The sequence below is a fragment of the Neomonachus schauinslandi genome, chromosome 15 (genome assembly GCF_002201575.2).
Source record: "Neomonachus schauinslandi chromosome 15, ASM220157v2, whole genome shotgun sequence".
Classification (NCBI taxonomy): Eukaryota; Metazoa; Chordata; class Mammalia; order Carnivora; family Phocidae; genus Neomonachus; species Neomonachus schauinslandi.
The window spans coordinates 38,663,477-38,682,982 of NC_058417.1; the positions used below are offsets into that span (position 1 = coordinate 38,663,477).

Here is a 19,506-nt window from a genome sequence, read left to right on the forward strand (position 1 = left end):
ACTGTAACCGAGGGAGGTTTTCACCACTATCCCTTAAAGTTGGCTGGGCACACACTACCACTTCAAGTTATGAAGGATGTTTTTTAGGTGCCCAGATTATCAAAATACATGAACAGTGAAGATTGCTTCCTGGGTTCTGTTGCTCTATTAAGAGATCAGAAATGCCATCTGGTCGAAAAGCCTCCATTCTGTGGGAACACTTTTCCCATTCACAGTGAGCAGCTAATCTCTATTGTAGTTTTCAGCTCCTAGAGAGCCTTCCCAAAATGTGCTCCCTCACTGTCTCTTCCTATTTATTTTTAAAACTTTATCTAAGTGATCTCTACACCCCACATGAGGCTTGAACTCACAACCCTGAAATCAAGAGTCACATGCTCTTCTGACTGAACCAGCTGGGAGCCCCCATTTCTTCCTATTTAGAAGTGTACTGAAGGCTTCCTATTTAGGACCTGCGTCTAATACTTCCTCCTATGTTTAAGTGGTCAAGTGTTTGAGCTCCTGTCAGACTTCTGAGTTCAAATGCTAGTTCTTCCACTTACTGGTTGTGTGACCTTGGGCAAATTTACTCAACACCCCTATTTCAGTTTCCTCATTTGCAAAATGAAAATAATACCAACTTCATGCAGTGCTTGTGAGAATTAATAAGGTGGTGTAGGTAAAATACTTGAGCTCAGTGCCTGGCATACACTTGAACACTCAGTATTTGCTCTTACCTCCTGTATGAACTAACCACCATTAACTGGCAATTGTAATAGTGTTATTTTCCTATTTCTCAGCTTCATTGTTCTATTTCATTTGAAACTGAAGGATGAAAGATAAATGCTTGCCATCACCTAGAATTGGGTTTTGGCCTTCAAGGGAACCTGAGGCTTAGCTAGGTTATTAACTTTGGAGGCTGGCCTGTAAATTACTGCTCTAATTTATATTTTTCATTAAAAGCTCAGCTTGCCTCTTCTTCTATAGCGGTCTTCCCTGGCCCTGAAACCCTAGTGTTTAGCTATAAAACAAGGTTTTAAAATTAAGAGGCCATAATTCTCTCAACTCTCCACAATGTGTGGATTAATGGAATTAATGATAAGAAGGTGCACAGAATATTATTTTTAACAAAAGCAGAGACCTGACCCTATTACCTTTGAAACATAAATCAGAGAGATACTGTGATGAAGTGTAGTGTATTTCTTTATGTATGTGTAGAACTTGACAAAAAAACATTGGGTGTCAGGAAATCTGGGTCCTAGGCTCTTCACTGCCACCAAGATGCTGTGACCTCTAATTAACCCTCCACACGTTGGCTTTGTGAGTTTTGCAGGGTCTAACATTAGGTAAGTAAGTGACTAGTATTCTGCCTGGCACCAGAACCGCCCCCCCAAATGATAGGTGTTACGTAGTAGCTCACTGAATATGTATTCCATTAGGGTAATGGAAATGGATACGTTTGGCCGCCAGAAGGGGCAACCGTATCCTCTGCACCTCCCATGGAAAAGGGCGTGGAAACAGAGTCGCGTGAGCTAAGACTACATCTCCCGCTGCCCTTTGCGGCTATCCTGGTTCGCCTTACCCAGAATCGCTCCCTCCGCAACCTTGCGTCTTTCCGCGGAGGCCCCGGACGTAGAATCCCTCTCAGTTCAGTGGGCGTGGCTTTACAATGGCTCGGAGACCTGGGGCTCCCTTACTGGTTGTGGTCCTTCCGACCGGATTGGACGCGAAGGAGGGGGCGTTGGCCAAGGCGCGCGGTGCTCTAGCGACAGCCAATCAGAAACCTGGTCGGCCTTTGGCGGGAGGCGGTAAAGCTGAGGCTTTGCAGATTTGGCGCGAGCGCGGCTGGGCTTCACTGACGCTGGTGTGTAGTTTATTCGGTAGCTTGGCCTGAAGACTCCCTGAAGCCGTGTGCGAGAGACGTGAGGAAGAGCCGGTACTGAGGTGACTCAGCCTTGTGAGGTGGAGAGCAGAGGATTGCTCGGGGAGGCCCTGGGTCTGGGAGGCTGCGGAGTTGGGAGAAGGGCTATGGCAAGGGCCGCTGCCTCCCTTGAGGCCCGAGGTGAAGTGAGGGGAGAAGAGCTCAGATCGCCGGAGGTCTGAGGTCGGGGTAAGGGAAAGGAGTAGGCTGGCAGTCGTGCGTGGAATAAAGGGGCTGAATGTTGTAGGAGGGAGATGTTCCGGGGTGGGGTTGAGAGGGTGTGGGGTGGGGACCGAGTGCCGGGCGGAGGGAAGACTAAACGTGGCAGGATGCTGGGCTAAGCTAGTGATAAAGACACACCCCGTGCCTGGAGTGAGGAAATTAGAAGTACCGTAGAAATCTGTTGAGATGAACTTATTGCATCACTCAAGTGTTAAGAACTTGAGCTCTGGAGCCAGAATGCCTGGTTTGCTATGACTTTGGGCCTCTGTACCTCTGAGTTTTCTCATCTGTAAAATAAGGATAATAAGAGTGCTGACCTCTAGGGTAGTTGTAAAACTTAAATGAATGAGTGCCTAAGGGGCGCCGGGGCTGGCTCAGTCGGTAGAGCGTGCCACTCATGATCTGGGGTGGGGGTGGGGGGTCGTGAGTTCGAGCCCCAGGTAGGGTGTAGAGATTCCTTAAAAAAAAAAAAAAAGAATAAAATAAAAGTAAAATGCTTATAACAATAGTCTTTCACATAGTAGGTAGACAATAAGTGTTTATTATTGCTCAGATTTGGCTGTGAAGCAGAACTGAATGCTAAAATATTGTTATAATTTACTTATGAAATGTTGATCATTGGTATAAATTCCATGTTAGCTATTTTTCCTTCATTCTTAGCTATTGACTGGCTGTCCTGTTCTTTTTTTTGTACCCAGCCGTGTTGCCGTCATGCCTCAAACCCGATCCCAGTCACAGGCTACAATCAGTTTTCCAAAAAAGAAGCTGTCTCGGACATTGGACAAAGCTAAAAACTCTGGTGACACCAAACTAGAACTGACCTATGTCCAGGCCACCCACCGTTCTAATGTAAAAATTCTGCCTCTCAGCCCCAGAAAACGTCTGGGTAAGCTATCCATTGAATATAAGTACAACTTTTGGGCTGGTAGCTGTTGACCTCTCTTTTCTCAATAATAAGATGCCTAGTCCTTTGAAGCAGCTTCCTAAGTTCGGTTAAGACCACTTTGTTCACTTTGGTTATTTTCAGAATGATTGCTGTGTTCATTTACTGAACTTCAGAGTTAAGCCTCTTGTTGAGATCATTTTCTGAACTGCTTCACAGTTCTGGTGTTCAATTCCTTAATTTTGCACTTAGTTCTGTCAGTATTGTAAGTGACTTTGCAGTTAGCTACCTAGTATTTTGAAGCTTTCACCTCATTAGTGGTGAAATTAAGAGAAGCAGGTGATATTCTTGTTTTAGAACACTGGTTTTTTGTTCTAGATCATTTTTTTTTTTTTAAAGATTTTATTTATTTATTTGAGAGAGAATGAGAGACAGAGAGCATGAGAGGGGGGAGGGTCGGGAGGGCCAGAGGGAGAAGAAGACTCTCTGCCGAGCAGGGAGCCCGATGCGGGACTCGATCCAGGGACTCCAGGATCATGACCTGAGCCGAAGGCAGTCGCTTAACCAACTGAGCCACCCAGGCGCCCTAGATCATTTGTTTTTAAAGATTTTATTTATTTATTGTTAGAGAGAACAAGCACAAGCAGGGGTGAGGGGCAGAGGGAGAAGCAGACTCCCTGCTGAGCAGGGAGCCCAATGGGGACTCAGTCCCAGGACCCTGGGATCATGACCTGAGCTGAAGGCAGACACTTAACTAACTGAGCCACCCAGGCGCCCAGATCATTTGTTTTTAATGAAGGGTAATGTGGCAGTATCTGAAGACATTTTTGGTTGTCACAACTGAGGGAGTGCTACTGGCATAGTGGATAAAGGCCAGGGATCCTGCTGAACATTTTACAATGCACAGGACAGCCTCCAACAAGAATTATTTGGTCCAAGATTACAATGGTGCCAAGATTGAGAAACAGGGTTTTAGAACAATCTTAGCATTTTCATCTCACTTAAACCCCTTTGCTCTCTACCAAATAGTTGTAAGATTCAGTGGTGCCATCTGGTGACCAATATTTGCTTCTTGATGAGAGGCATTCTATTTTGGTGGTTTTGACTATAGAGATTTGCCTCTTGGGGGACCTGGGTGGCTCAGTCGCTTAAGAGTCTGTCTTCGGCTCTGGTCATTATCCTGGGGTCCTGGGATCAAGCCCCACGTGGGGCTTCCTGCTCAGCTGGGAGCCTGCTTCTCCCTCTTCCTCTGTCTCTCCCCCCTGCTTATGTTCTCTCTCTCAAATAAATAAATAAAATCTTTAAAAAAAGAAAGAAAGAAAGAAAGAAAGAAATTTGCCTCTTTCTGGGAAAAGCAGAGATCTTTGCAAGTCCTTTCACTGTCCACTACTACGAATGACCATGTTTTGATTTTAATATATTTCAGGTGATGACAATCTGTGTAACACTCCCCATTTACCACCCTGTTCTCCACCAAAGCAAGGCAAGAAAGAGAATGGCCCCCCTTGCTCACGTTCACCTAAGGGGCGCAGATTGGTATTTGACAATCAGCTGACAATTAAGTCTCCTAGCAAAAGAGAACAAGCCAGAGCTCACCAAAACAAAATCCATTCCTCAGTTCGAAAAGGTCAAGAGATCACAACAAATTCTGAGCAGAGATGTCCAGTGGAGAAAGAATCTGCATGTGTGAGACTGTTCAAGCAAGAAGGTTCGTTCTTACATGGCAACCGTTAATGCAGCCTTGAAAACAAGGCTGTTGACTCCAAATGAAACCCAGTGGATCTTCTCAGTCATCTCTGTTGTATCTAATTGTCCTTTCACATCTGACACAGGCACTTGCTACCAGCAAGCAAAGCTGGTCCTGAATACAGCTGTCCCGGATCGGCTGCCTGCCAGGGAAAAGGAGATGAATGTCATCAGGAATTTCCTGAGGGAGCACATCTGTGGGAAAAAAGCTGGAAGCCTTTATCTTTCTGGTGCTCCTGGAACTGGAAAAACTGCCTGCTTAAGCCGAATTCTGCAAGACCTCAAGGTACCCTAAGAGTCTGAAATATGATGCTCTTGCTAAAATGACACTTGGTTATTAAGGGTTAAGAAAGGTAGACGCGCTTAGGGGATTGAAGTCTCCCCTCAAATAAGAAGTTTCATTGTCTAAATCTTCCCAAATGAAAGTAGAGTTTATTCTCTTATATGCTGTTAACTCCCCAGAGACACTTCAGGTTCCATCAAATCCTTATCTGAGGGCAAAATATCTCTCATATTTGCATTTTTCTAGAAGGAACTGAAAGGCTTTAAAACTATCATGCTGAATTGCATGTCCTTGAGGAGTGCCCAGGCTGTATTCCCAGCTATTGCTCAGGAGATTTGTCAGGAAGAAGTATGCAGGCGAGCTGGGAAGGACATGATGAAGAAACTGGAAAACCATATGACTGCAGAGAAGGGCCCCATGATGTAAGTACAGCTCTGCTGCATGTTGTTCCATGAAAATCTGCAAGGTCTGCTGCCCACAAACTCACATTCTAGTCTCTTGAATTTATCAGTTTGTACAAGAAAAGAACATTTCCTATATTTGCTGTACAAGAGATAGTTACATATGCTTAAAGGGAAAGAAGAGAGGAAAAATACACCTTCTAATTTTAAATTGGAAAAAATGTTCTTAAACTAATTGCTTGAAAAACCTGTATGTTACTTTTGTGTGATGGTAGGGGTATCAGTGTAACAGTGACTGGAGAGAGGACAGATTATGACCTTGAAACTGGTGTCAGCTGTAGGAATGTGAGCTGTAGTCAGCCCTGATCTAACAGATGGGAAAGTTAAGAAGGTGAACATGGATACTAATTGTTTCTCTTTCTACCTAGTGTGTTGGTGCTGGACGAGGTGGATCAGTTGGACAGCAAAGGGCAGGATGTATTGTACACACTGTTCGAATGGCCATGGCTAAGCAATTCTCGATTAGTGCTGATTGGTTAGTGCTCAGTTGCTAATGTTACAGGATGGGTCTAAGGAATTCTTTTTTTAATCATCTGTTCATCTTACTTATCACCTATTTTATCCTAAGCCAGCTTTCTGCTTTTTTATTTTTATTTTATTTATTTTTAAGATTTTATTTATTTATTTGACTGAGAGAGACACAGCAAGAGAGGGTACACAAGCAGGGGGAGCGGGAGAGGGAGAAGCAGGCTTCCCGCGGAGCAGGGAGCCTGAAGCGGGGCTCGATCCCAGGATCCCGGGATCATGAGCTGAGCCGAAGGCAGACGCTTAAGGACTGAGCCACCCAGGCGCTCCTCTGCTTTTTTATCAAAATGAACAAATTACTATAAAGTAATAGTAGTTTTAATCTAAAATCAATTTTGTTAAGTCTGAATAGAAATGACATAATACTTCATTTCAGAGACAGTTGATTTTTGGAGTATCTGGTCCTGCTTATCAGTGAACAATTCTAAACCTAACTTGAAAAGAGCATTCTAGGGGCGCCTGGGTGGCTCAGTCGTTAAGCATCTGCCTTCAGCTCAGGTCATGATCCCAGAGTCCTGGGATCAAGCCCCGCATCGGGCTCCCTGCTCAGCGGGAAGCCTGCTTCTCCCTCTCCCACTCCCCCTGCTTGTGTTCCCTCTCTCGCTGTGTCTCTCTCTGTCACATAAATAAATAAAATCTTTAAAAAAAAAAAGAGCATTCTAAAATGGCTATGTATATCTTACCTAATAAATGTGGGGGTGGGGGTGGGGTGGCGAGTAGGAAGCAACAGTTAGAATGCTGGATTATAACTGGAAATTGTATTAAGCTTTCAGAGGGTTTAGTTTTCTTTTGAGATGATTTGACTGTGATGATTGGTAGTATTTATCTCCTCCTCAGGTATTGCCAATACCCTGGATCTCACGGACAGAATTCTGCCGAGGCTTCAAGCTAGAGAAAAATGTAAGCCTCGGCTGTTGAACTTCCCACCTTATACCAAAAATCAGATAGCCACTATCTTGCAGGATCGGCTTGATCTGGTAAGTGCCACCCATTGTACCACATGATGTGTCCCTTGGATCACCTCTGGTGGGGAAACCTAACAGTCCTTCTAAAATATTTTTGCGTAGAGAGGTGCCTGGGTGGCTCAGTCAATTGAGCATCTGACTCTTGGTCTCAGCTCAGGTCTCAATTTTAGGGTTGTGAGTTCATGCACCACTTTGGGCTCCACACTGGGCATAGTGCCTACTTTAAAAAAAAATTTTTTTTTTTTTTTTTGCTTAGATTGCTTTCCTCAGCAGGGAGTTCTTATGGGCCATCGTGAGAACATTTTTATATGAATTTCCACCCAAGGCTCCATTTATTGGATGCCTCAGTGTTGGAATAAAAACAAGAGAGGAGGGGCACCTGGGTGGCTCAGTCACTTAAGCACCCCACTCGATTTCAGCTCAGGTCTTGATCTCAGAGTTGTGAGTTCAAGCCCCACAGTGGGCTCCACGATGGGCAGAGAGCCTACTTTTAAAAGGGGAGGGGTGGCATCTGGGTGGCTCAGTCGGTTAAGTCTCTGACTCTTGATTTCGGCTCAGGTCACCATCTCAGGTTCTTTTTTCTTTTTTTTTTTTTTAAGTTTATTTTTAGTAATCTCTACACCCAATGTGGGGCTTAAGCTCACAACCCCAAGATCAAGAGTCGCACGGTCTTCTGACTGCACAGGCCAGGCACCCCTCAATACTATTATAATGGCCTGTAACAATAGGGCCTGCGAAAAAACTTTCTTTTGAAAATGACCAAAGAAATTTTAGTTTAGTTTAGTTTTGCTGATTTCTGGTTTCCTTTTTTTCTACTACTCATGAGCCTCTACCACATGCCTACAAAATGTTTAATTGTGTGAAATTTCCATTTATTTATGAACAGAAAAGGCATCTCTTAGACCCTAAGGGGAGGCCAGTCAAATTTAAACTTAATGTGAAAATATTTATGTCTGGGACCTAAATTACAGAGAGGGAGAATCTTATAGTTCATGCTGTCATCTCCTTTGTCTTGTCCAAAGGTATCTAGAGCTCAGGTTCTGGACAATGCTGCAATTCAGTTCTGTGCCCGAAAAGTCTCTGCTCTTTCAGGAGATGTTCGAAAAGCGCTAGATGTTTGCAGGTGAGTTATGGCACTGTTGGCTGCTTTTATTAAAAAAAGAAATGCTGTTAATTGTCTCGTGTAACTCAAGTGAATATGGCTTAAGAGGCTGTATTCTGCCACTTTTTACACTCGGAAAGGGGGACTTGTTTCTCAGTGGGGAGCTCTGCATTTCCACCGTGTTAATGTCTGAAACATTATCAGTCCATTACCTACAGAGGGAGAAACAAATGAGACGTTGCTGGCACTCCCTGTGGTGATTATAGATTGGTTAATTACATTTGTATTAAAAAAGACTCCAGTTTACTTTTCCATTAGCTGGTCTCAAGCAGGTTTATTTATGGACCTGAACCATCTTTGCCTTTAGACTTTTTTTCCTTCCTTTGCTTTTGTGAGCACCCCATCCTCCAGTTGGTGGTCTCCCACACTTGTACTCCAGACCTCTCTCTCTCCCTTCCCATCCTCTGCCCCTCCTGCTGGGGAAAGCCTCTGTGCTGACGGATGAAATTTCTTCCTTCCCAGTAGGGACACTGGGTCCATTAAAATGATACTTGCTGTGCTGGCCCACTGGTCCAACCTCCCCCTACTGCCATGCAAAAGATCCAGGTCTGGCTTATGGCTTCCTGTGGGCAAAGTGCTTTGGAGACAGCAGTGGGAGAGTAAGCTCTTCCTATTGCTAGATGGCATGATCCTGGATTTGAAAGTTTCCCCTAGTCAGCAAACTACTTGAGTAAAGACTGCAGCTATGAGCAATAGTCATGTAGGCTGGTGTGGTTTAGCCTACACATAGCATATGTATATAGAACTGAGGACTCCCCTTTTAGGTCCAGTGTGTATGGGTGGTACTGGATCTCTGTAGGCAGTCACCCGCCCACATAGCCTTTCTGCTATCCATGACATTTTTTCCTCCTTCAAAATGTTATTATTGGCTTAATGTATGATGACCTACTTGGCATCTATAAGAGGAAACCATATCGTGTTGAAAGTTTCTCAGATTCCCTGGTCCATGAATTATTTCAAGCTAACTAAATCCCCTTTAGCTGAGACATAACCCAGTTTTGTTTGGGGGCTTTAAAATTATAAAACATGTGTCTGTTTTTGAGCTTGGTGGTTTGGTGTGGTGTTTGGTTTGGCTCAGCCTAAATTAATTTTAGAAATTTTTTTTTATAGGAGAGCTATTGAAATTGTAGAGTCGGATGTCAAAAGCCAGACTGTCCTCAAACCGCTGTCTGAATGTAAGTAGTTTATCTCTTTCCCGTCTTCCTTTATAATTGGAAGCTTAACTTTTCTGGGGAAAGAGGTAGAAAGATGAAATGAACATAGTTAAATCCATACTTACCCTTTTCTGTATGTCTGTGTTTTTTGTCAATTTCATCTACTTTACTTCAATCTGGCCTGTCTGTGCTATAGTCCATGCATTGCTGGAAACAAGTTCCCCAGGGGGTTACATAAAAGGCTGGATCATAGTAAGTTTTCTTTCTAAGCTCTAGAAATGAAAATTGTGGATGGTAAGGCTTGATCAGCTTCTCTCTGCGTTCTTCTGTTGAGTTAACTTTAGGTCTTGATACAGGTGAGAGGAAAGTTAAGTAAGAGTCAGACAGTGAAAGAATCCATTTCAACTTGGGATATCTCAAGCCTTTAGACAAGTCTAGGAGGGTGGAGGTACAAAGATGATATTGCTATAGTAGGCTGTTAGAAAAAGGACAAAATTATTTTCCTTTCCGTTAGCCTTGTTCTCTTAGTCATGGCAGATGTAAAATGGCCATGAACTACATATCTTGTCAGTATTTAATATCCAGTGTTAATCTTTAGAAACAGGACAGTCTGATTTGATTGTTTCTTTCCTCTTTCACTCCTGCACTGGTTGAGATTATCAAAATTGTTTCTAGCACTACAGTTCCACAGAAAACAGTTTCTTTCTTTCTTTCTTTTTCTTTTCTTTCTCTGTCTTTCTGTCTTTCTTTCTCTCTCTTTCTCCCCCTCCCTCCCTCTCTCCCTTCCTATCTTTCTTTCTTTCTTTCTCTCTCTCATCAATTTGTTGAAAGAAAATTAATAAAAATATTTCAGAAGTAGGGGTGCCTGAGTGGCTCAGTCATTAAGCGTCTGCCTTCGGCTCAGGTCATGATCCCAGGGTCCTGGGATCGAATCTTGCATCGGGTTCCCTGCTCAGCGGGGAGCCTGCTTTTCCCTCTCCCACTCCCCCTGCTTGTGTTCCTTCTCTCGCTGTGTCTCTCTCTGTCGAATAAATTTAAAAAATCTAAAAAAAAAAATCATGTAAAAATATTTCAGAAGTAGCCAAACTGCTTAGGTTGACAGTAGGTAATATATACCAATGCATAGATTAGATACTGGTTTCTCTTTAACTTTTCAGATTATTCCTTTTTCTCCTACCAACGACATTTAGGCTTGTCGTTGTCCCTGTGAGCACCACTGGCACACACATAGCTAAAGGAGTTTGTAAGTTTCTGGCATAAGTTATTAGACTAACCTAATTCCTGTCTTTTGACCTCTGGTATGTGTGATTAGTTTTTGATGGTTCTGGAAAGCTATATGGAGGCTGACTTCAATTAAATATAAGAAGGCACTTTTTTTTTTTTAAGAGAAGGGGAGAGAGGGAGTCCTCAAGTGGGGAGGGGCAGAGGAAGAGAGAGAGAGAGAGAGAGAAGCTTAAGCAGGCTCCACGCTGCGGGGCTCGATCTCACGACCCTGAGCCAAAATCAAGAGTCAACGCTTAACTGACTGAGCCCCCCAGGCACCCCAGGATGGCACTTTCTAATAAATAGCACTAACTGGGCTTCTGTAACACATAGGTGGGTTCATTAGCTTTGAAGATGTTCAAACAAAAGCTGGATAGATGATCACTAGTTGGGATTGTTTTGGGTAGGGAGCAAGAAGAGAACTCCAAATTCCTTCCAACTTTAAGATTCTGCTACTTGATCAGTGATGTCTAGTTTTCCCGCTACCGTTAGTTCTTTGCAGCATCCCGGTTATGGTCATAAAATAGAAGCAGATTGCTTTGGGGCAACTGCACATGGTCTAAGGAAGTAATTTAGGCAAAGGTTGTTACAGAGCAAATCCCTCCTCTGTCTTGCAATTCATGCATCTCTAAACAATGAGGCCACAGGGCGCCTGGGTGGCTCAGTTGGTTAAGCGACTGCCTTCGGCTCAGGTCATGATCCTGGAGTCCCGGGATCGAGTCCCGCATCGGGCTCCCTGCTCAGCAGGGAGTCTGCTTCTCCCTCTGACCCTCCTCCCTCTCATGCTCTCTGTCTCTCATTCTCTCTCAAATAAATAAATAAATAAATAAATAAATAAATCTTTTAATAAAAAACAAAACAAAAAAAAACAATGAGGCCACAGTCCTAGGCATCTTGTTGGCAGTTCCCCAACCTCCGGCCTCTGAGATGGTGCTATCTGCTAAAATATCCAATGACATTTCTCAAGTGTTGCTCTATTGTGGATCGTCTTAGGCAAGTGAACCTACTCAAGGGTCATTTGGGGAAGCTATCTAGAGGACTTAAGTAGGATTCACTTTACTGTCCACACTTAGCCACTCATTTGAAAGTATTAGGTAATTCTTACAACTTTTTTTCCTTTCTTAATTAGCAGGCACAATCATCTTTGCTTCACGGTTCTGTACTTTTTCATCTTCAGGATACTGAGAATTTCCAAGGCAGAATACAGTAGTCCTCTGTCTAGTCCTTATTCTTTCATGAGGTGGATTTTGTCTGTCTGACATTAAATTGCATTCTACATGACCTAATAGCCTACCATTCTGCTCAGAAAAAGGATAACCCTATTTTCCAAATCATCTTTCTGAAGGTAGCACCGTCTCTCATCCTTTGGCTTCTAGTTACAGAGTTGGAACCTGCTTTGCCACCACATGACTGCACTTGAATTTCCTTCAGCTAAAACTTAGTATCTTCTGTCTCAATATACACAATATTTTAAAAATCTAATGAAGCCTGATTTATTTACTTTTTAGGCAAATCACCCTCTGAGTCACTGGTTCCCAAGCGGGTTGGTCTTATTCACATATCCCAAGTCATCTCAGAAGTTGATAGTAACAGAATGACTTTGAGCAAAGAAGGAGCACAAGATTCCTTCCCTCTTCAGCAGAAGATCTTGGTCTGCTCTTTGCTGCTCTTGACCCGGCAGCTGAAAATCAAAGAGGTCACTCTGGGGAAGGTGAGTTGAGAATCTCAGCAGATGGAACTGGGGTGGAGATGAGACTGCTTTGCAGAGCAGATATTGTCCAAAGGGCCTGTTATTATGCTCCAGCTGATAGGAATTAAAAGTGGGTTTTTATTTTTATTTATTTATTTAAAGATTTTATTTACTTATTTGACAGAGAGAGAGAGAGACAGCAAGAGAGGGAGCACAAACAGGGGGAGCGGGAGAGGGAGAAGCAGGCTTCCCGCTGAGCAGGGAGCCCGACGCGGGGCTCGATCCCAGGACCCTGGGATCATGACCTGAGCCGAAGGCAGACGCTTAACGACTGAGCCACCTAGGCGCCCCTAAAAGTGGGTTTTTAACAGTAAGAATAAATACTGGTCCCATATAAAAGGCAAATGATTTTATTTCCCTTAGGTTGTGGTTGAGAATTTCCCATTCATCTCCTCCCCTTCTTTTCTACCTCTCCCTAAGAAATACATAAAGCTCCTCTTCTGCCTTACAGTAGAGGTTTTGGCAATATCTACAGAATGCCCGTTCAAGGATTTTATTGAAAAGAGGGAAAACTGTGGTATTCAGATAACTTTTACAAATGCAAATTCACATTTTTAAAAAAGACTCTAAGGTGACAAGAGATAGAACTTTTAAACAACTTTCGTGTTCTCCCTTGTTCCTCCCAGTTATACGAAGCCTATAGTAACGTCTGTCGCAAACAGCAGGTGGCAGCTGTGGACCAGTCAGAGTGTTTGTCACTTTCAGGGCTCTTGGAGGCCAGGGGCATTTTAGGATTAAAGAAAAACAAGGAAACCCGCTTCACAAAGGTACAACTAACTGCTTCTTTGTGACAATGCTCTTAATTGTCCTGTTCTGGAGAGCTTATCTTTTCTTGCTATTTAAATATGACCACAGTTAGGTAAACAATTTGGTTTTTGTTAGGTAGAGTTTAAGATCTGTGAGGATGGGACTGTGGTATGAATGAGGTATTTTCTTTTTTTAAATTTTTTTTTTTTAAGACTTTATTTATTTGCGAGAGAGACAATGAGAGACAGAGAGCATCAGAGGGAGGAGGGTCAGAGGGAGAAGCAGACTCCCTGCTGAGCAGGGAGTCTGATGTGGGACTCGACCCGGGACTCCAGGATCATGACCTGAGCCGAAGGCAGTCGCTTAACCAACTGAGCCACCCAGGCGCCCTGAATGAGGTATTTTCTGCAGGCCATTGAAAAAGCAGTGTTTAACTTGCTTGCCTCTCGGGACAAAAGTTCAACATGGTAGAAGTTTATGTAATAAAAACTTGGCTTTTGTGAGTTCTCCACCATGAAAAGTCCTTTTCTCTTCTTTCCAGGTGTCTTTGAAGATTGAAGAGAAGGAATTAGAGCATGCTCTAAAAGACAAAGCTTTAATTGGAAATATCTTAGCTACTGGATTGCCTTAAATTATTTTCTTTTATACTAATATGCTACCCGAAAGTATCCAGCTGGTGTTGAGAGCTCTGGAGTCTTCATTTTAGTACTTTATCCATTCAGGTCTGAAAACAAATATGACCTTTTTTTTTTTTTTTTTTTTTTTTTAATTAATCTACACCCAACATGGGGCTCGAACAAAAGTTGCATGCTCTTTTGACTGAGCCAGCCAGATGCTCCTAAATATGACCTTTTTTAATGTGAAACTGATAAATTTTAATCTATAGACTGATGAATATTAACACAATAATAATTTTGGGTCTTATTTTTATGCATTAAAAATCATCAAGTAGACTCTTTTTAATTCTATTCACTACCTCCACCTCTTGTGTCTCGAACCGGTATGCTTGTATTACAGTATACAGGATTTATATGGTGGAATGTGCCTGTATTTACCTCTTAGTTTCTTCAAACATTGGTGTATTTTAAAGAACTTTGGGGCTAGAGTAAGAAGAATGAAAAAGGATGTTCCAGGAAAATAAGCAAGTCTATGTGGAGATCTGAAGACACTTTGATCAAAGAATTTCTTTCTTTTTGGAGTATACTGTGTTCACTTCGCACATACTTCCACACTGTGACATTTTAGAGACTCGTTAAGTTTCTTGGGCACTCCCAAGGTTGTGGGGGTGGTGAAAGGAATGTAACTGTACGGATTGTGAATATATTTATTTCCTAGTTGCATTCTTTGTCTTTTTAAGCATGCACATTTCAAGAGAGCTCCAACTTTCAGCGAACAATGTGAATATTTCTCCCCAGACTGTCCCACAGTCTTAGGTGCCCTCAGATGAAGCCGCTTGTTTCCAGATGCCCTCATTTGGGGTTGGATTTTCATCTAAAACCTCAGATTTTTCCAGTCTTATTAGATAAATTAATCCATATGGCTACTCAAGTCTCCCCTTTTCTGGGTTTGGCTTCCAGTGGCATTCAGTGGTAATTTGCGGCGGGGACACCAGAGGGCACCATTCTAACACTGAGTGCCTTGAAAATTCAGGCAGCAGGGCTGGGGTAGTTTTGAGGGAAGGGGGAGAAATCGTTAAGTTTGATCCTTTGGGGAGATGGCTATGTTGTATAACTCCAGCAGATGCTTGGAATGCAAACCATGTGCGATAGGAATGGTCTGAGAGCCAGTGACCAAGTCTGTGCTGCTCCCTGAGCTCTTTGGCCTCTCTGACTTGACTTGAGTTTAGGAACTTGATATTGTCCAAATGATCTGTTGGCCACTGTTTCATTCATGCTGCCCACTGTATCCTTGCAATGTGATCTGGGCCGCAACAGATGGTATGGGCTAGAAGGACACACAGAGAGAGCCCTCTGAAATGAACACCACCCACCAGTGGGTGTGGCAGAGCAGTCCATAGAAGAGTCTGAGTCTGAATCTGAATGTCATTCTCGCCCTCTCACCTTGACTAGAGCACTCACTCCCTGTGAGGGTCATTTGTGAGTGGAAAACACAGTTCCATACCTAGGAGCCTGAGAGTGTCTGGGGCTGCAAGGGTTAACAAACATAATTGCAAAGACTGTCCGAAGGCTGATGGAAAGCAGAGACTGAATGGGATTGAGAACAGATGCGGGGCTTGATTTAAATTACATTTTATTGGATGCTGCAGCCTTAAGAGACGTGACTGCTTTACAGTTTGTTTCCACACTGTGGGCAGCTGCTGTCTCTTCTGTGTCCACAGTAGGATCCTGCCCAGAAAGGAGTGGCCTCCCCACCTCGTTGTGTTTGAGGCTTGGCGCCTTCCTCTTAACTGTAGGGCTTGAGTCAGGAACATGGCTTAACTCGCAGTGGGGCTGCTATGTATCCTCCGTGGCTCGGAGCCAAGATCGCATTTGCAGATTCAAAAGGGCCAAATTTTCCCCTCTACCTCTTTTCTCCCCCTTTCCCCTGGTATTTGGAAATAGGGTTTTCTCTGTACTGGGTTGTTAGTTTCCTTTCCTTCAGTTCTCCCCCCACTGTCAATTTCTAGGTCATTGCTGCTCTTAAGACTTCAGCAATTGGAGCAGGGTTGGTTCTGTCAGTGATGCGTGAAGCAGACTTAGAGTCCCTGCTTGGCTTCCGCTGCCCTTGTGGGAGCAAAAGCTGATGTATGTTTGTCAGTGAAGTCTTAAGGGTAATTCAGATAGCCAGGGAGCAGACAGAAGAGGAAGAAAAGTCCTTTTCTTGCTGGCTTTTCTCACTGAAGCTCAGAGCTATGGGAAGGTAGTGGGATTTTTAGAAGGATGGGCTGGGCTTGTGGTTACTAGTTTCTGCCAGGATCGTAGCCTGTTTCACATGGAGTAGAGGCGAAGATGCTGACCCACATTCTTCCTCTTGAAGGTGGTGGGGTGTGTGTCTATATCCTGATTTGTTTTTCTTCAAAGAAGCAGATGAAGCTTCCATAGAATGTTAGTGGGTACTGCCATGGAAAGAACATAGACGCAATAAAATTTTGGTGTGAGTTTCAACCCCAGAGCTGCCACTGACATTTCTGGCTCAGTGAAGACTTGCCTGTGGCTAGATAACTAACTGGGAAGAGTGTGTGAGGTCCAGGCTTCCCAGAGATCAAAAATGTTGGCAGGGCTCTATTTGCTACCCACCCCCCACCCGTTCCATTGCTCCCTGCCTTTATTAAGTGCCTTTTAAGATCTACCAATGAGGGTCGCCTGGGTGGCTCAGTCGTTAAGTGTCTGCCTTCCGCTGGGTCATGATCCCAGGGTCCTGGGATCGAGCCCTGCATCGGGCTCCCTGCTCCGTGGGAAGCCTGCTTCTCCCTCTTCCACTCCCTCTGCTTGTGTTCCCTCTCTCACTGTCTCTGCCAAATAAATAAATAAATAATCTTAAAAAAAAATCTACCAATGACGGGTGCCTGTGTGGCTCAGTCGTTAAGCGTTAAGCGCTTCTTTCGGCTCAGGTCATGATCCCAGGGTCCTGGGATGGAGCCCCCGTCGGGCTCCCTGCTCTGCGGGAAGCCTGCTTCTCCCTCTCCCACTCCCCCTGCTTGTGTTCCCTCTCGCTGTCTCTCTCTGTCAAATAAATAAATAAAATCTTAAAAAAAAAAAATCTACCAATGAGACCTGGAAGGGAGGGAGGATGGAGATACATCTTGGGGATTTTCAAAAATATCTATTGAGAGGTGTTGCCTTGACTACCGACGGAGACCAAAAGAAAGAGCCAAGTTTGAGATGTTACTTACATTTGTGTCTGTCCGCAGCACTTAGGACAGTGTCCGGGACCTGGTAGGTATTCAGTAAACGATTGTTGAATGACTGGACAAATGAACCGAGGAAGGCGCTGCTTTTCCCTCCATCTCCGGGCCGGTTCTCTTCAGGAGGTACACGTTGCTGGTGTTTCTGCACGGAGGTGGAGTGGGCCCCTGTAAAGGAAGGGCGCTTCATTGTACAAGATGTGTCTTGACATTGTGGAGCGTTTATTGGCCTCATAGATGCGTACCCATCGCTCCTGATGTAGTGGCATTTTGCTTGAGGCAACTTCCATGTTGCTCCCAGGAAGCCTTGGGTTTGGGGACAGTCCTAGTCCTACCCGTGGGCTGGGAAGATGGGGGCCTGTCTGGAGGTTCCTAGTGTCCCTAGAGATTGGCCAGAAGCTGTGCCTGTCGTTGGAAAGGGATTGGGGAGGAACACACCTTTGGTATCCCACTTTTTAACTCCTGAGGAAAGTTGTGATCTCGGGTTCCTCCTGAAAATGTAAGGTACCCTCTAATACATTCTCTTGTAAAGCTGCAAACAGCACACTTCTCCCTCTTCTCAGAAGTGCATTCTGTAGGGGGAGAAGGTGTGCCCTCTGGCCTCCCTTGATTTTCAACCCCAGCCCCAAGGCACTGGCAGTAGAAGCTAATTGGGTGCAAGGGGCCTGGGTAGAGGCTGTCTGAAGACTGGCGAAAGGAGAGAGCCAGCTCCTTTTTAAAAAAGCTCTAATTGAGTTCTGAATCAGCCTCCCTCTCTTTGATCCCTCCTCTGTTTCCCACACTGCCTGAAAGAGCTAGATCAGCACTTTATAACAAGGGTGCGCCTGCTCCCCGCACCGCCCCCCTCTCCCGACGCTCCGCTGCCGCCATCCACTGCTTGTCTCCTTCAGTTAAGATAATGAAGATGCTGAGAGATAAAATGTGTATTTAATAAGGGTGGGGGTAGGGAGGCAGAAAGGGGCAGCCAGGGCCTTCCCTAGTTTGGGGCCTAGCCAAGACTAAAGCTGAAAGCAAAGCTGGAGTAAGACTTGGCCCCAGGGTGTGGGGGTTTCTGGGCCTCAATCCAGCTGACTTCACTGCCTGCTGTTTGCCCTAAATTCCCCCACCTCCACCCTCTCATCCCCACACTCCTTCCTTTCCTCTCTCCTTGCTCCTGATGGGGAAAGGGAATCTTGCTTCTACTTTATTTTCAGCTGGTGAGGTGGCCTTTGGTGGGGGGCCCCCCCCCCCCCCCCCGAGTCAGCTGCAAGGTCGGGCTAGGGCAGCCCCCTCTAGCCTAGGCCTGTAGAAGCCATGGGTTCACTGTGGGGGGTGAAAAAAAGCTAGAGTTAATGAAGACCAGCTGCTAGTCTGGGTTCTGCCTGCAGTTAGCTGGAGGCCAGCCTTTGGTGGTGGTTGGAGGTACTGGGGTGTGTGACCTCCATCCCTGGGCACCAGGATATCCTGTGGCAGCTGAGGCTTGTGCTCCTCTCTGAGCTCGGTTTTATCCTTAGTTTGTAAGAGTAGTCTGTTTCCCTGTTGCCCTACTCCTCCCCTCTCCAAATAACACTCGGCCTTATTGGCCTTTATAACTGTAGTGGCGGCCCAGCTGAGATCTGAGGATCTCCAAGTTCTTTTGTAAACACTCATTAACTGCCTGGGAAGAACCAAGAGCCCTGGTTAACAGCTGGGAGGGAACTGAGGCACGTTAGGGAGAAAGGCTTGACCTGCGCTCACCCCATGGACTCCACCCTGGGGCCTCCATCCTTCCTATCTGGCTCCTTTCCTCAGTTCTTCCTGAAAGACCGAGAAAGAGGTAGATGCAACACGGCTGCCCTCTCCCCTTCTAGGCCATGCTTTCTTCCTGCCCTCGAATCAGTCCCTGACTTCCCCCGGCCCTTCACCCCATGACACTTTCCCTGCTCTGCTGCTGGAGATCTGTGCAACTCTCCTTGCAAAATATTCTCACGCCAGCCCTCTGCAGACCTCCCATCCATCCTTCCCTGGCTCACCAGACCCAAACCCCAGTGCCTCCTTTTGAGCTGCTGAGAAGATCGTCTATCCTAAACTGGGTCTGTAACCTTGAAGTTGATCTAATTGTGCTAAGAGGCCCCTCTGCCCCCTATATTTATCCCAAATGATACCTGGGAAAAGATTCTCTTTCTTTACCGTATTCATTCTGATAAAGTTTCAGGATCCTATTCAGGGCTGGGTAGCAGCACTAGGGCCCTAGTGGACCCCTAGGTTCTACATCTCGTTCTTCCATTGACAATTGCCCTTTCTGGTGATGGGTGTAACTCAAAGTCCCCCAGCTCCACCTGCTCACACTCTCACCTGTTTGTGCATGTCTGCCCACTTCCGACACACTCCCAGGTCCACACACCCCCGCCAGGGTACGAAACTATACAAGTCTCCAACTGTCATCCATGTCTCACCGCCCTGTTGCCATGTAATTTGCTGGGGGTGGTGGTGGGGAATCGCCCCCCTCCTCCCCTGGGTGGCCTCCTAGGTATTTAGGAATAGTGAGGAGGGATCTGCAGACTCTGCTATGTCTATGAGGGGGAGGATAGGAGTGAGCACCTGTCCAAAATGAATGCCTCTATCCCCAAATTCTCAATGGCTAGG

General features: G+C 45.0%; 1 protein-coding gene across 1 annotated transcript; it reads left to right on the forward strand.

Moving 5' to 3' along the window:
• The first annotated feature begins 2,067 nt into the window (after positions 1–2,067).
• On the forward strand, positions 2,068–13,746 carry CDC6 (cell division cycle 6). The gene is made up of 12 exons (XM_021704304.1): positions 2,068–2,086; positions 2,818–3,005; positions 4,429–4,710; positions 4,835–5,034; positions 5,278–5,453; positions 5,861–5,967; positions 6,855–6,994; positions 8,005–8,105; positions 9,255–9,319; positions 12,070–12,272; positions 12,938–13,078; positions 13,600–13,746. Exons 2-12 carry the CDS (start codon positions 2,831–2,833, stop codon positions 13,687–13,689), a joined length of 1,680 nt encoding a protein of 559 aa, XP_021559979.1. The 5' UTR covers positions 2,068–2,086; positions 2,818–2,830; the 3' UTR covers positions 13,690–13,746.
• Positions 13,747–19,506: the final 5,760 nt, after the last annotated feature.